General features: G+C 42.9%; 1 protein-coding gene across 1 annotated transcript; it reads right to left on the bottom strand.

Moving 5' to 3' along the window:
- Positions 1-109: 109 nt before the first annotated feature.
- On the bottom strand, positions 110-15,927 carry LOC110977428 (transitional endoplasmic reticulum ATPase). Its single transcript, XM_022231548.2, has 17 exons — positions 15,622-15,927; positions 12,845-12,947; positions 11,937-12,109; positions 11,645-11,725; positions 10,655-10,847; positions 10,066-10,197; positions 9,246-9,482; positions 8,365-8,500; positions 7,735-7,847; positions 7,309-7,473; positions 6,676-6,883; positions 6,243-6,370; positions 5,595-5,773; positions 4,733-4,862; positions 4,155-4,313; positions 3,425-3,582; positions 110-2,736 (listed from the first exon to the last, which is right to left on the bottom strand). Exons 1-17 carry the CDS (start codon positions 15,636-15,638, stop codon positions 2,625-2,627), a joined length of 2,424 nt encoding a protein of 807 aa, XP_022087240.1. The 5' UTR covers positions 15,639-15,927; the 3' UTR covers positions 110-2,624.
- Positions 15,928-16,560: the final 633 nt, after the last annotated feature.

Below are 16,560 nucleotides of genomic sequence, written 5' to 3'. Positions count from 1 at the left end.
GTAGACTAGCAGTACCTTTTGAAGCGTCGACACCTTTTCTTCTTTGGGACAAAAAGGCCCCAAGAGCAACTTTTTGCTATAGATACCAATTATGAAGCGACTCAGCTCATAAAGAATCATAAAGAAAAGCCATTTTATTCAATCAATTTTAATCAACATTTATTAAGACAACAGTAACACTAAATAAGTTGTTAATTATGCTTTAAGAGGAGACTTACAATGTTTGTAACATTTAAGCAATTAAGTAAAGCCCAGCGTGGCAACTAAGCATGTTTTTTTATTTTTGAGACCGATTGCTTAATTCTCTTGTGTAATTACTATTGAGCTCAGAATGGGTGGGGGCTCCATCACCATCACATGTACTGACTTATGTTTTACAATCATTTATTCCAACATGTCAACTCGTGTTCTCCCTTATTTACACCTCAAGGTGGGTCTGAAAATTTATCCCAAATAATCAAAATGTCAAAGACGTCATTATGGATGAACAAATAAGTATAGGTGTGTGCGAGGGGAAATTACCGCACATGCAGCCACTGTTATCATCAACCTTGTTTTACTTGAGTCATGCATTTCAATACTGAGAAGATTCGAAGTGCAGTGGTAATGAATTTTAATTCATTTTCAAAGTTTGTTGGTCAGCAGAATCTCAACATGTCACTAAGAATCTGTCAAAGTGCATTTAAAAATAAACATTGTAACTACAAATGTTTTTAAATAAAGTCACTTGCCCCTTTAAAACTGCATTAAATATGAATGCTCTAGCTACATACAACCAGTGAAGGTCGAAGAAACACACTCATGTTGAATAATTTTCCCAGTCAAACAGTACAAGAATTACTTGACAAATGAGATGCACATCTCCTTCAGGAGATTTTTGACTCGTGTTATTTAGGCTTGAAGTTGCTCCCTTCATGCAGTGGATAACAGAAATCGCAGTAAGCGACGCAAAGTCAGCATTTCCAATCGTCCAAATCAATAATGGTGAAACTACACGGGAAAAATACCCCAATTACAATGGACTAGACACTGTCAAACCTGTTCAGTCTGTTGTTCATTTTAAGAAACCAACTTTTAACACCTGACAAAACTGAAATAAGTTTTAAAATGTGCTCACTGGATGGAAGGCCCGCTGTTTTTATTTGTCTGCAGTGATTGTGGGACCGCTCAAAGGGCTTGTCTCATTAAGAAGGCCCCCTTGTTTACTGGCCACAGATGCAAGAGTAACTTCAACCTTCACAGCAGTTGACCTACAGGGCATTTCTGTGACATGAAACCAGTTATAGACACAACCGACAAACTGGCCGAGTCATACAAAGGATCAGTGCTTGCATTACGTAAGATCATTTCTTCTCTCTTTTCCGTCTTCCCTCCTGCTTCAACTCCTAGAAAAATCAGGTCATACTTTGACATGGCTAGTTGAGGAAACAAGCGTATAAGAACACAGACTGACCAGACAGTCAGTGGTGCACAAATCACCAGGTTTATCTGGAGTAGCCACCACGGCAGTCTCAAGAAAGGGTTTCATGCCCACTCGTATATCTATACATGATATCAGATGCCTGTATGGGCCTCGTGCTAGACCAAGGTAGAGCACTGTTTTCCTGACAATGGAAGCTCCTTTCGACCAGTGAGGGGGTGCTTCTGCTCGATGCGGACAGATGACTCATGAATTATGTCATTCCTGCACCATTTTATCAAAATGGACTCAGGTGGTTTTGTTGATCTCGCATTGTTTTGCCCAAAAAGGTGCTGGATTCTATGCATTGCGTAGCTATACTTGTTACAGTCACTGCATTTCGGTAGTCAAATATCAACCAATACAAAGGTTGAGGTAACATTACATAATGCAGAATGCAGTGCAAAGTTTGAATCTTGGGTTGTTTTTGTATCTATTTCACCTGGACTAGACGCTAGCCACTTTATAAGACCCGGATCTACCTTCACCGTGAGAAATTCCAGTCTATAATATGAAGTCTACATTACAATTTGATATAAACAAAGCTTTCATTTTACCTCATATACTTATCATGATTGATTTCTACATATGGAATTCTGTTAATTTTTTTTTATACAAAATGGCGTCTGTAACTCTGAACACTGTCAAAATCAAATAGCACGCAAAAAGCTAATACATGAATGAACATTCATTCCAAGATATCCCATTCCGATAGATTTGCGCCGGGGAGATGGAATTCATTCTTCGGGGGCATACGCTGAGCATACAGTGTTAAACTATACACGTCGGGCAGGGCCAAAATCCAAAATTAATATCCCTCATTGTTTTTCCTTCTTTTTCGAGGCAATATGGAACTTTTTTTACAGGAGGACTGGAGGAAAAACGTGTGAACAAAACTGAAGCCAAAAAACTTTAGTGTGCAAAGAACAGACCTACATTAATCCTATGAATGTCCCAATACGCCAATGTGACACTTCGACAGTAACATCTTTCCCTAGATCTCTTTTTAACGAGGTTGTTGCACACCGTGGAATGAAGAATGCGGTAGGCCTTTTGAGTAGCAGATGCGTCCATTAAACTGTCGAAAGTAAGACTGTGGGTCGGCGGAGCCCCGTTTTCCATACCGACCCAGTGATGTGGGCAGAATCCTGGAGGGAATCTCTCACTAACTGTAAAGATCGTCGTCACCGTTGTCATCCGCATACAAGCCGGGGTCATTGCCAGCCCCAGATCCGGTGGGCGCCGGACCTCCGCTTGGCACCTGTGCTTCAGGAAATCTGCCACCAAGGGAGAGGTCGAGAAAAAAAAGGTACCTTGATGATCAACGAAAAGATGCAGGAAGTGATCACAAAGGTGCCCTTGACCACAATCAAAAGGACAAACCACACACAGGAAATGCCAACATTAAAGGGTTCGTGAAATGTATTTCTCACTTTTTACGAGTTTCTTGCTCTCTTCTCAATGTATGAAAATCACTTGACATCCTTGTTGGGTTAAGTGCACTAAAAAATGCATTTTCCAATTCATATAAAAATTGTCTCCGCTTTTCCAGACAACTGAGAGCGCTGTTGGTGTGATGTATATCAGGGAAGATACTGTTACTTTCCATTTTTTTTTTTCAGATTTTTATTGCAAACTTTGTTGCATTGAAAACATTCAAGACAAGGGTGCCCTTGACTTATTGTAATGCAGTTCAAACAATAAATCACCACAGAAAAGGAAGTTTGTGGTGCAAAATATCAAAAATCCCAGCAGTTCATTGAGCACAAATCATACAACATGGAAGCCCAGTCACTGGACAGACATCATGGTTTTACTCATGAGAAAGGAAATTTGTCTTAGCATAAAACCAAACCGGACCACCGAGACAACCGTTAAAAATAGCACAGCAAAAGCTGAAGGTAAGGCGAATTGAATCGCAAAGGTGTATTTACACCCTTAGACTTATTTCAAGTTTTCACCCACCTGAAGTTTCCCCCAAACCCTCTGCTCTGCTGGAGGGTCTGTGCAAACATCTCGTATTTACGGATGTCGTTGTCGCTGACGGAGCGGCGAGCAAACTTCATGGCTTCCTCAAAGTGGGCTCGGGTGATCTCCGGCACTGGGTCTTCCTCATCGGTTTCCTGCAAAAGCAAGTCATGCCAATAACGGATGAGTACGTCGCAAGGTCAGCAGGTTGAGAGGTCACCAGGTCCCAAATATGCATTACAAGAGGAAAAGATGAAGAACCCTGTTCATCGAGGGTTCAAAAATATTGCCCCGTGCGCATGCTTGGTTGAAACTCTTTCAACTCTGTATGCTACAGATTTCATTCAACGATTTTGAAACAATTTGTTCAAACAGAACACCTGCACTTCTGCTTTTAATCCCCAATTATAGTCCCAAATCCTCTGATTTCAATATGATTTTACATACACAGGCGGGGGACAGGGTTACAGCATAACAAATGCAGAAACAGAGCACATGCCGGGAATGTTCTGTGATATAACAAGCCTTCATAGTGATCCCTTCACCTCAGTCAATAATCAACTTTGACACAGGCATCCTCTATTGCCTTTTATCCCCTATTATTTATGACTGGGTGTCTCGCAGACTAATAGAACAGTTAACCATGAGTACAGTAGTGGTTGGCAGTCTGGGTTTGTTTTTGAGTTCAGATCACGTTTTACGTCATCAGAAGGTATTGCCATCTTACCATATCCAGGTCAGGATTATCGGCGCGCTCTCTCTGGCGGCGGATGTCTTCCTCGATGCTCTGACGAATGGCCAGCTTGCAGGCACGCTGACAAATCTCGGTCAGGTCAGCGCCGCTGAAGCCGTGCGTCACCTTGGCCAGGTACACCATGTCGACATCCTAGGAGGGGAGCAGGGCGATAAAAGGAAAATAAAAATTAAGCAGCTTGGCTCTGGGGCACTGCCGAGGGGAAAAAATTACCCAGTTTGAATTTCGAATAAGAAAAAGAAGTGCACTATGACTCAGCAACTTTGTTATCTGGCTGAATACATGCTTGTCGGAGGCGAGCAATAAATCTTGCCAAAACCGAAAGGCCCCAGGTGGCACTTCGTACATGTCTACGCACAACGGCTTCAGCTGTTTGGCTTGCCTCTTCACCCTAACGGTCTTCAATCCTCCACCAGGTGACGGATCAGTAACACTAAGGGTTAAGTGATGCCAACTTCCAACATAAATATGTCAGAAAGAGAAAAAAAAGCCATCAATGAAAGGAGGACAAGTTGTCTCTTTGTGTAAAAGAAGCGAGAGCCAAGTCGTACCGCTGAAACAGGTGACTTGCGTAGGTTGGCCTTCAGGATTGAAACACGTGACGGCTCATCAGGTAGGGGAATGTAGATGAGTTGATCCAGACGGCCGGGACGCAAGATAGCAGGGTCCACGATATCAGGCCTAGGAACAAGACCAGTCGAGAGGAAACAGTGACCAGGATTATTGCAAAAAATGTCAAACAGCTTACGTTATGTTTTCCTTAAGTTTGGACAGGGATAATTTTTTATCATTCAGGGTCAAACTTATACAGTCAAGCTAAGTTGTTCATCTCAGCACTTACTGAAATCTTTATGGACAGCACGTTACTTTACTCCAAGTAATGTACATCAAACCACACATCGACAGCACATGTGAAACACTTTAAAGTGTAGTGAATATAAGCATCGGTGACGTTCTGTATTTCACCAGCACAAGAGAATTAACAAATTCAGCTTCAACTAGCTGATCAGCTGACAACATGGGAGAACCTCACTGGATGTATACACAGAATAAACTCAAAACACATGGGAAACGGTGTCTGTTGCTGAGGACGCAAGGAGAATCCTGGGGAAGTACAAACCATAGAATGAGCCCCGAAATGGACCAAGAGAGGGTGGAAGTTTCTTAGCAACGCAGGCTCCTTTGGTGCAACCGGTACATTGTTGGTTCACAATGGATCATGAAATGCCACATCACTACCAACAAGAAGAACACTCGCCATCAACCTGGCTCTTTTCTACCAATGAGGGGGTGCTTTTACTCAAGAGAGATAAACACTGAGACCGCGCAGTACTTGCTCACCTTCAAGAGCTAGCACATGCCGAGCGAGACAGATACCACTACTGTAAGGACTCGAGTTCAAATGAGTAATACCTGTTGGTGGCCCCGATGATGAAGACGTTCTTCTTGGCCGACATGCCGTCCATCTCGGTCAGGACCTGATTGATGACGCGATCTGAGGCCCCGCCAGCATCCCCGATGTTGCCTCCGCGAGACTTGGCGATGGAATCCAACTCGTCAAAGAACAGCACACATGGTGCCGCTTGCCTGGCCTGAAACCGGAAATACAAAAGGAGAGACGCACATGACTTGGCTAGCATCAACACGTATGCCTGTGAAAGCCATTGGCTAGCGGCTGTAACTATTTCCCATAGACATGTGTATAGTGGTCAGCCGTAGCCAAGTCAATCAGATGTAGCCTACATCAGTGGTCTCTTAATTAAGCTGTGTCCAAATCACTTGGCTGTGGCTAAAAGTTACACGCAAGTCTATGGTAATGGCCGTAGCCAGTTCCCTTAGAGTCATGTGTAATTTCAAGCCGCTGTCAAGTGATTCAGACGTGGCCTTAGAAAGCAAGGCAAGATGAATTCCTATGAGACAATTCATCATCTCTCAACCCTCACCAGCAGGTGGTTTTCAACGATTTTTACTCGTCCTAACATTTGAATTCTTCAACCTCAGAGAGCGCAAGAGTTACATAACATGCTGTGTCGAATATCTGTTATCAATACTGTGACCTGCCTTATCAAAGACATCTCTGACGTTGGCTTCCGACTCTCCAAACCACATAGTAAGCAGCTCTGGTCCTTTGATGGAGATGAAGTTGGCCTGGCACTCATTGGCAATGGCCTTGGCCAGCAGAGTTTTACCTGAAGACAAGGAAAACAAGATCGGGTTTTAGGCGGAAGTTGTCAACAGTTGAAGCTATCCTCAACTTTCTTTTTCTTTCTCTCCCTCTCTCTTCCTCGTACAGCATCGGAAAATTTCCAATGAACATTATTTCTTAATAATTACAGCAGCAACTTGCTGAACTGCACATACACCTTCAGATTAGGAACATGAGCAATGTGCACGTGAGCACGGCGCTACCGCCAAAACGGTCCCGTCTCAGATCAGCTTTTAACTTAATTCCCGACCATGCCACAAAACACGCCGAGGAATGCACGCGACCTACCGCATCCGGGGGGACCGTAGAACAGTACGCCGCGGCTGGGCGTCATGCCAAACTTGAGGAACTTGTCCGGGTGCTCCACAGGGTACTGCACCAGCTCCTGCAGCTCCCGCTTGACGCTCTCCAGGCCCCCGATGTCGTCCCACGTTACGTTAGGCACCTCCACCACTGTCTCGCGCAGGGCACTGGGGCTGCTCTTGCCTAGGGCATACTTCAGTCAGGAAAACGGTCAAAACAGTAATGGTCAGAATGCTCACTAGGGGCGGGCAAAGAACTTCACGTTAACAATCTTCAGTACTCCCATTCTGACAAGATTTGGTTTACATCCTCAGAAGATACAGGCAGAATTGTGAGCTGAACAATTTTTAATGGTGGTACTAATGACTTCCTTTCAATAACAATTTGAAAGGTTTCGTGACGTGGTGTGGATGAGGAATCAACTTTTTTCATCTCATTCTGTGAATTTGAACGAAACTGAGGCATGGTGATGAACAGCAAGTGTGCCTAATTGTCCCGAGTCCATTAGAGTAAGGCAAGGACAGAAAGAGCTACCCCCCCCCCAAATTTGAAGGATCTGGCAGAGTCATGACTGATAAATCAAGAGACAAATGATTTAATCCGAGAAATTGCACCAACCCTGAAGTCATCCATGTTGACGGCCAGCGAGTCCATGACCTCCGCATCGATGGTGTCCTCCTCCAGGTCAATCAGGTCCATCTTCTTGCGGATCTGCTGCAGGGCCGCTTCCGAGCACAGCGCAGCCAGATCTGAGCCAACATGACCGTGGGTCTCATTGGCAATCTGTAAGGGCAAACAAACTACTTGAACAGTTTTCCCTAGGAGGCCAGCAATGCACCCCTATTACCTCAAATAATTCATCTCCCCCTTTCTAAAGATAGTTTTCTTAGGTACAAAAAAAATCGAGACAATGTAGCAACAACAAGAAATTAACACGAGGGAAGAGCATCGATGGTTTGACGATGCATTCGTTACCCCCTTGGAGTATACACATACATCTGACCTTTGACCTTAAACTGCCAAAATTAAAATACAAGTTCCCACCTGTTCCAAGTCCACGTCTTCTGCGAGCTTCATGTTCTTTGTGTGGATGCGCAAGATCTCAAGACGTCCCGTGGCGTCGGGAATGCCGATGTCAATTTCGCGATCGAATCGACCTGCAAACCCAACCCCATATGCATATTACATATCAAATGCGTCCATCATTCTGTTCTCATGGCAGGTAGCAATTTGGACGTGAGCAGTTCCAGTTGACAAGAAAGCTTCACAACATTTGCACGACTAGACTTCATTTTCCAACACACTTTTCGTGCTACAATAGATCAGTTTGTTTCTACTGTTCGGTTTGGGCGACTTGTTTGTCCAAAGGTCACCAACAAGGTATGACTTGTTCAATCACGCTTTCACCTCATCACTGAGGTTCTCCCTATTTCCTGATCTTGTTGATTTGGGCATGGTGAATACAGTGAATGTACAGTGAATGTTGATAAGTATCCTCGGAGATGAGCAGCGTCCCTACTTACGGACGGTATTATTTTTCGCCCTAAACTTCGACAAAAGTCACGAAAGGCATAATACAGCAGCCAACTCTTCATACAACTTACGTACTGATTAATATTTGCGCAGTTTGTTTTACTGCAACCTGATATTTGTCAACACTCGGGATTGACTCACCGAAACGTCGCAGGGCGGTGTCAATGCTGTTTGGTCTGTTGGTTGCTGCCATGACGACAACGTGCGCCCGCTGCTTCAATCCATCCATGAGGGTCAGCAGCTGTGACACAATGCGTCTCTCCACTTCACCGTGTGTCTGTGGGAAACATGGGGTGCGAGACACGAACATCAGAACATGACATAACGATCGGATATCAAACATTTTCCAACCATATTCAGTACTGGTCTGATTAAAACCAGACGTGGCTGGACAAAATGCCCTAAAATAGAAGTCCCAAATGCAAAATCCCATCGGGAGTTTGGACCCTTTTTATTGTATCTTTAAACTGCGTAAACTTGAGACACATACCTAGGTCACACATTTTAAAAACACAAAAACAAACCCGCATCAAAATTTTTCACAGGCTGGTGTTATCAAAAGCTGATAATGGAAGAACAAAATCAAACGTGCTTGGGCATTTTGTTAAACTCTTGAACTCTTCCTGTGGGGTGCAATTATTTTTCTGAAAAGTCGTTCAACTTAATTATTTGCATGCCAAACTGGTTTCACCTTCGTATGCTCAGGGACGACATCGTGCGGCATACTGCTTTCCAGTACTGTTTATCTGCATAAAAACTGGCTCCTTCGATTTTTTTCGTCACGGACGTGGATATTTTTGTCTGAATAAACCAACCTGGACCCCTTAACATCCTTAAAATGGCAACACGGTGATTAAAATTAAGGCCAACAGACAATCTGGTGCATATCAAGGCTGCAAGAAAACATTCCTAGGTACTTACATGGTTTTTCCCTTATTATAAGAATTCACTTATAGCGCCACGGACTCCCTAATTACTTGACATTCTTTTGAAGACCCAATTTTTTGACACTGACAAGATACCTTCTCTCGTTTGGGGGCAATGGAGTCCAGTTCATCAATGAAGATAATGGAGGGCGCATTCTTCTCGGCCTCTTCAAAGGCCTTGCGCAAATTAGATTCCGAGTCGCCCGCCAGCTTGCTCATGATCTCGGGCCCGTTGATGAGGAAGAAGAAGGCGCCCGTCTCGTTGGCCACGGCTCGGGCAATCAAGGTCTTGCCAACTCCGGGGGGCCCATACAGAAGGATACCCCTTGGAGGCTGTCAATAGCGGGAAAAAAAGGAAACCCATCTTTCATGTCTTGCTCATTTATAAAGCCTTCAGGGTTAAAACAGCATGTCTGGAATTCAACAGGCTATGATCTTAGTTCTATTCAACCTTTGTATCACATCATTATCTTGCTGGCAACAGCAAATGCATAGGAATTAATTACATCTAGTATTTTGAAATTACCCAGCTGTTTTTACTTGACCATGTAGTTTCCAATTACATTTGATTTGCCTTCGTTCTTCACGGACACAGGAGAGTCTTAAGTCTACTCAATCTCTTCTCAGAGTGTTTAGTTTTTTCAATCTTTGCACCACAAACTTTCATCAAGTTTACCATATTTCAATTTCATATCATGCTTCATTCATCGGTTGCTGTTGCCTGGGAAACACAGACTAAGTTTTTCAGATCAGGCCTTGTTTGATCAATGAGCATTTGTCTACCACCGACCCATTTCGCCAGGAACTCATGACATATTTGCTACCAAAGTGAACAGGGAAAAATCAATCAGCGGCTAACAAATAATCGTTGATCCGACTTGGCTGATCGTTCCTAGAGTGTAACGATTTCCATTACCTTGACACCAATGGCCTTGAACAATCCAGGGTGCCTCAGCGGTAGTTCAACCATCTCCTTAATCTGTGCCAGCTGTTTGCGACATCCCCCGATGTCATCGTAACCAACTTCATTCAAGGCTTCCTCTTCCTCCTGAAAATAATCAGATCATTTTTATATTGGTATTTTCACCTCTGTCAATGGATATCACCAATGTATAGTCTCATTTTTGTCTACACGCTTTGTGAAAAAAATAACAAGCTTCATTGGGTGAGTCTCAAATCTGAGACAGGGCTTAAAAAGAAACATGTGAATATGTTCTGTTAAACTGACTTGTCCCTGAAAATTGCCCAGTACCTTGATCAGCATTGATGCCTTAACATTGTTCAGGAAAACAATACGATATATTTCAAGTTTGACCAACACAGGGCACACATTTAAAATTAGACAAAATATATATGCATCCCTAAATCACTCTGCAACAGCTGCTGACTGTGTAACAATGATTCAATACTTCTCCAATTTTCCACGCTCCATCTTTTGACAAGTTCGATCACCACCTCACAATATTCACAAAAAGGAACAGTTACACAAATGTATTTGATCTAACCTCTCTTTTGATCGGTTCTCCTTCGAAATGGATCATAGTGTCTGGCGCCACAATGCAGTAGGGTCCGGGATCGGTCTCCACAACTTTGAACTCCACGCCTCGCAGACCTCCGCGAACCAAGAAGATATCGCCCTTGCGGACGGGGCGGTAGGCCTCGGTGAAGTAGGGCTTCAGATACACCTCAAACAAGTTCCTGTCGACCAAAGACTTTCACAAGTCAGGGACAGCGACATGGTACCCATTTCATAGAGCTGCCGAAGCTCACAGCATTGATCACGGCAGCAAATATTTCTTCCGCAAAGACACAGCTGCCATCAATGTTTCACCCAGGTGTGCATCTGAGCACCTGTCTGATTTGGGACACCTTGTTTCCGTTACTCGAAATGCATGCAGAAAGCATCAAACATTAGAAACTTGGACAGCCTGTTGTTCAGTTCAAGGCAAATATGGAGGACCAGTTTTCAAATGCTGGTGAAACCTTGGCTTAAAAAAAAAATATGGCAGGGAGTTCACAAGGACCGTCTTTTTGGAGCCATCCACTAAATTAAATGAACTGCGCGATCGTCTCTTGGAAGAAAGTCACATGCATACTTGTGGGACGAATTCTAATACTACGAATGAGTTCATTGGGCACTGAATGGTCATAACAGTGCCACAAATTTGGCTTTGGGATTTGCTATGATCAGGCAATCAAAACTGTACTCGGTCTGTAACGAACAGAGTTGCAATCAAGTCACCACAAGTCAGTCACAAGTCATTAGTCCTAGTCATCTTTGCTTATGAGTGTACTTTCCCCTGGATCCAGCAGGGGCCCAAGGTCCACGGAGCACCATAGGAAAGTACACACGTGAACAAAGTGTGACGTCATCAGCACAGGCGTCTGGCGATTTGTGGACTGACTTGTGACTGACTCGATTCCACCTGTTACAATGACTGTTTCAAGGCCAGTTAAAGATTTTAGTTTGCACGTCTGCAAACTGGAATAATTACCCAGACAATCCTTCCACGGTGTCATCCAATGGCAAGACATGGATCCGCTTTCCATATTTTACATCAGGGCACGCTTGGACGCTGGAATCACAGTATTAAAGACAGAGAAACATTCACCTTGCAAGCAGTAAGACATATTACAAGTTATCACTGTGAAGAAATCTTGTCAGAATTGCTAAAAACAAATTCAACCTAAAGGTCACAAGTGTGGAAATACTGAATCACACATCCCAGTCAAGACTTCCCCCTCTGACAATATCCCATCATGCTTCTAAATCTGAAAGGTTCCAACCTGACAATATCGCCCAGGCGAACGCGCAGGTTGTTTCTGATGACACGGTTGAGGCGTATCTTGTCGTCCGACAGCTGGTCGTCTGAGAGTACGATGCATACTGTGTCCCTCCTTTTCTTGCCCTTCAAGAGGACAGTGTCGCCTCTGAAGAGCTGTAGTTCGTCCATCTTGGCCTGAGTGAAATAAGGCCGCCATTTCAACGCGTTACCAGCGACCATTAATATAAGTCTTTCCTTGTTCCTTATGCCAAGCTGAGATAGATTACTTTCGTATTCACAAGGAAGTAAGGGCTTTGCATCCAAACAGTCTTGCATATGTGAATAGTCATGACATTGTTTTGGCACCCTGTAAGCGTACATATAGATGTAAGTTTTGTTATCTGACAGTGACCAATGACAGTAGCCATACAAAATGGCACCCTCCAATTAAGACCTCTTCACGTTTAGCAAGTTTTGTTTCAAAACTGACACAAAGGACATAAGCATGATCAGAGATTCAGCTTTTTATTCATCTAAATCATGCATGACAAGAAAGGGAACATTTAGGGAAAATAAAATATTTCTTTCATATTTTACATGTGGAAAGCGAGATTTCCTTACAATACGCATCTGTAATAGATAACAAGTTACATGTGACGTAACAAGACCACACAAACTGATGACCTGAATATGTCTGTCACACCACCATTTTGCTTGTGAAACCTCTTTAACAAATCCGACTCCTGGGTCCTTAAGTCCTGTAAACATAAACTTTTTAATGCAGCACAAGTTATTTTTAGGGAGCTAGACAAATTTACTTTCCTTCAGCTGGCAACACATGTAAACTCAGTCGGCAGCGCAACTCCTTTGCTTGAATTTTTTTATTTTGGGAAAAACTGCGCCTGCTGTCGGTGTTTGATCAAGACCTACCTGTGAGAGGGACACAACGGAGTTGTCGTCGTTGACGGCATCTTCCACAATGAGCCTATTGGGCTTTGCCTTGGTACGTAGAATAGCTGTTGCAATATCGTCACTGAAAAGGAAAACAAAAAGAAACTTCAATATGCTTCCAATGAGCATTCAAGGATTGACACCCTGGGCAAGTCCGGAACATGCCTGCAAATTGAAAAGGTTCTGGACTTCGTCCACTGCAGAACTGCATAGTTTGAGGGAAGCAGTTGAAGAAGTGCAATGGTGAATATACTGGTATAGACCTTTTTCACCCACGGGACAAAATGTAAACAATACCAACTCATGCGGACTGCCTCAGCCACGGTGATCGCATGTATTCCTACGGGCAGCTTCAACCACGTGCAAACGCTGCATGCTTGACTAGTTTATCTTGAATAAGTAGATTACCATAACAACCCGATGCACTGATTACCATAGCACAACACATCGCGGTCCAGCACGATAGTGACATCATGGGGAGAAGGTCCATATTTTAGGGCATGTCAAGCGTCGCGCATACCACTCACAAGATGCAATATGATTTGATGGTCGGGTATGGGGTGTGGGTCAAAAGCAGCGAATCTACTACACGCACAAACACGCTTCCTGTTTTTGAAATGTACCTTTTGTTAGGACCCTAGAAAGAACACTTCTCCTTTACAAGTGTCCAGGAGAAATTCATTAATTTTTTCAAATGGAGTGTCACCCTTGAGAGGGTGACACAATATTGTTTTTAATGCAGCCAGCATTAAGCTGATGCCAAGTAACTACTACATTCCCAAGATGGCACAAGTGAGCACATAAGTTATGGGGTTTAGACACATAACCTTCGACACCAGGTTGGGGTTCAAATCCAGTGGCCATCATCAGTTTTTTTTCTTTTCCCCCAACTATTAAATTCTTTTAGCTTTTTTAGATATGAATCAAATAATCACATGAAACTGAAGGATATTTAACTCTTGCTTAACGATTTGTGGCTCTGAAGTATATTTTTCTCATCCAGTCACGCTTTTTCTTTTCGCTAAAGATACTGGCAGTGCTCAACTTAAAGTTTTATGGCTTTACTTTTACAAGTTCAAAATTTAGCAGGTCTTAGAGTCTCTAAATTATGATAAAACCACTTTTAAATCTTTAAGAGAGAACGCTTGGTTGACACTAGTCAGCTAGTTGTATGTGTTGACACTTGTTGACGCTAAATAGCATGACCGTCTTCAGGGGAAGATTTGCTTAAGCAAGCGCAAATGGATGTTTTGTGGTACGATTGCTGGGCAGCTTTCAAAATGCCATAGCGTGCGGAACCATCAAAAAGGTGGAGTGCAATAAGGTCCACGAAGTTGTGCCTTACTGTTCAGGAATTAGGATCCAGGGGCCCCCTTTAGACATGTTAGAACACTCTAGACATGCTACATCACTTTCTAATCATATTAAGTGAGTGAGTTGTTTCCAAATTGATTAATAAGAGTGTAAGAATTCAATTTTTTTTTTAATTCTTCCAAAGTTCCAGGTAAAAATATGAAATTTTCACAGTGACTAATGTTTTTTCTGGGATTTTTAAGGTTTTTTGTGCTGGTCGGTGGGCTGTTTCATCAAGCTTAGTGCCGGACGGCAGAATGCTGTGATGGAGATCTCCAACCCTGCCAATCGGCGAAGACATGGAGGACCGGGTCGTACTAATCAGCGTCAACAGGCGTCAGCACATTGATAGTAATGTTAACCCCAACTATAGCATAAGTCCCAACTATAGTTGGGACGGTCCCAACTGTAGTGCTGCAGTTGGGCTGGCCCAGCTATAGTTGACCGATGTCTGTGGGAAATGTCTCAACATTATCCAACTCAATGTGTCTCACACTTGACACAATTCATCTAAAATGTGGCACTTCATCTGTTCATTTAGCCCTATGACCAATGACATGACATTTGTAAACAATATGACTTTGGCACATGCTGGGCACATCATGCACACAGGACCTCTCTGCTGTAGTTGGGCCGGCCCAACTTTAGCACTCTAGTTAGGACGGGCCCAACTATAGTTGGGACGGGCCCAACTATAGTTGGGACGGGCCCAACTATAGTTGGGACTGATGCTATAGTTGGGGCATAACAGTAACGTCAACACACCGTCAACACTTACAAAATGCATAGAAAACAGAAAACAAACATATCGAACTGTAATGTATACGCTTAAGAATAATTTCTATTTAATCGAGTTTCCATTTTACTACATTTCAAGGGAAATTTTCACGCGAAAAAATTGTCTCTGAGCAGCGCCGCCGTTCACCGCTATCTTGCCTTCTCATGGCGTCTGGACAGTACCATGGTTCACTGTATACGGGTGACCCCCTGTAACGTAATGGTATGGTTCGTCTGACCGAGAGGCAACATGGCTAACGTCTTTCGTGGCTGTGTGGAGGGTGTTATTTTCGTGAAATAAAACGGCCTCTAACCGCAAATGTCGCTGACAGTTGTTAGCCAAATTGTATTTTTTTAGGCATTATATCGCTATCGAATTGCGTTTCTGTTAACTTAGAACGTGATTTGGGTGTTGACGTTAATTAGTATGACCGTTCACTGTCGCTGTTGTCACCTGGTTGTCGAAAGTTTAACGTCAGAATGTTACTGACATTAACATGATTAACGTAGGAATCATGGAGGTAGCCAATAAATCCATGCTCTAACGTGTCTAACTAGCGTTAGGTCTACATGCTAACCAGCTACCATGGCTACCATAAAGTTAAACAGTAAAGTTAATTTCTTACTTTCCTCCGTCTGCCATTTTGCAGCGTTTCACACTTGTTAGACAATCCTCCGACTTTCAGACCTTCTACTTTGTTCTAGACTTTGTTTCTCTTCTTATTTACACCTAGGCTAGGAGTAGGAGTGAATTTATATGCGCCAGTGTTTTGAGAAATACTCGGTGAGGATGATTCACGTTGCAGCAGAGATAAAAGAATCTGCAGAGCTCAGAGTCACCTCGGTTCACAGAAAAAATGTTACTCAGCTTCAGTAACTAGAACACAGTACCACCGGCATGAGTTATTATTACATGTATTACGTACTACATGTACAATGTACTATCATTTTGTACGCACATTATTGTGTGGAACCACACGTGTAATGACATAGGGAACTTTTGTCAGTGATTTATTATGCTGATTTTATAATAATTTTTAAATATAAATTTTGAACAATATTACTATTAAACAAAAAATTAATTATTTAAAATAATATTTCTGTTTATTCATTGTCAAAAAATATTTTTCAAAAATTTTTTTTAATAGAAATTTTGTATATACGAGGTAGAAAATAAAGATATATGTAAATACGCAGTCTGGCGAGAGACTGGGACCAGACTGCATCATGTTCAAAACTGATTTGTCAGGGTTGTAAGTCTGGTATTTTCACAAATAGGAGCATTCTGGTTGGTTTGAAGTTATTGTATACTGGATACTAGACAATTGGGCACCTTTTTCCCTGGGCACGACCACGCTACTCGTCACTGATTGTATAATCCACAACCTCGGTCTCACAACGTCATGAGTTTGGAGTGCGGGTACGCAGTGTCCCGGTTCGTGCATGGAGGGCGGCAGTTTTTGCGCAGACGAGCCTAAACCCAAGTAGGGATGATGACTTGAGGGATAATTAAAAATGCACGTCCCCTTAAAAGATTCCCAAGTATCCCAGTCTTTAAAAAATGA

This window comes from Acanthaster planci, linkage group LG12 (assembly GCF_054643075.1).
Source record: "Acanthaster planci isolate LZ-2023a linkage group LG12, COTS_SCS, whole genome shotgun sequence".
Classification (NCBI taxonomy): Eukaryota; Metazoa; Echinodermata; class Asteroidea; order Valvatida; family Acanthasteridae; genus Acanthaster; species Acanthaster planci.
The sequence above is the reverse complement of the archived record's forward strand: the minus strand, read 5'-3'. Positions and strand labels throughout refer to the sequence as shown.

Coding starts and splice junctions, on each gene's coding strand:
- LOC110977428 (XM_022231548.2), bottom strand. Junction 6,884..7,308: donor TCAACATGGATGACTTCAGG/GTTGGTGCAATT, acceptor TCCTGACTGAAG/TATGCCCTAGGCAAGAGCAG. Junction 4,314..4,732: donor GCAAGTCACCTGTTTCAGCG/GTACGACTTGGC, acceptor CTCCCCTCCTAG/GATGTCGACATGGTGTACCT.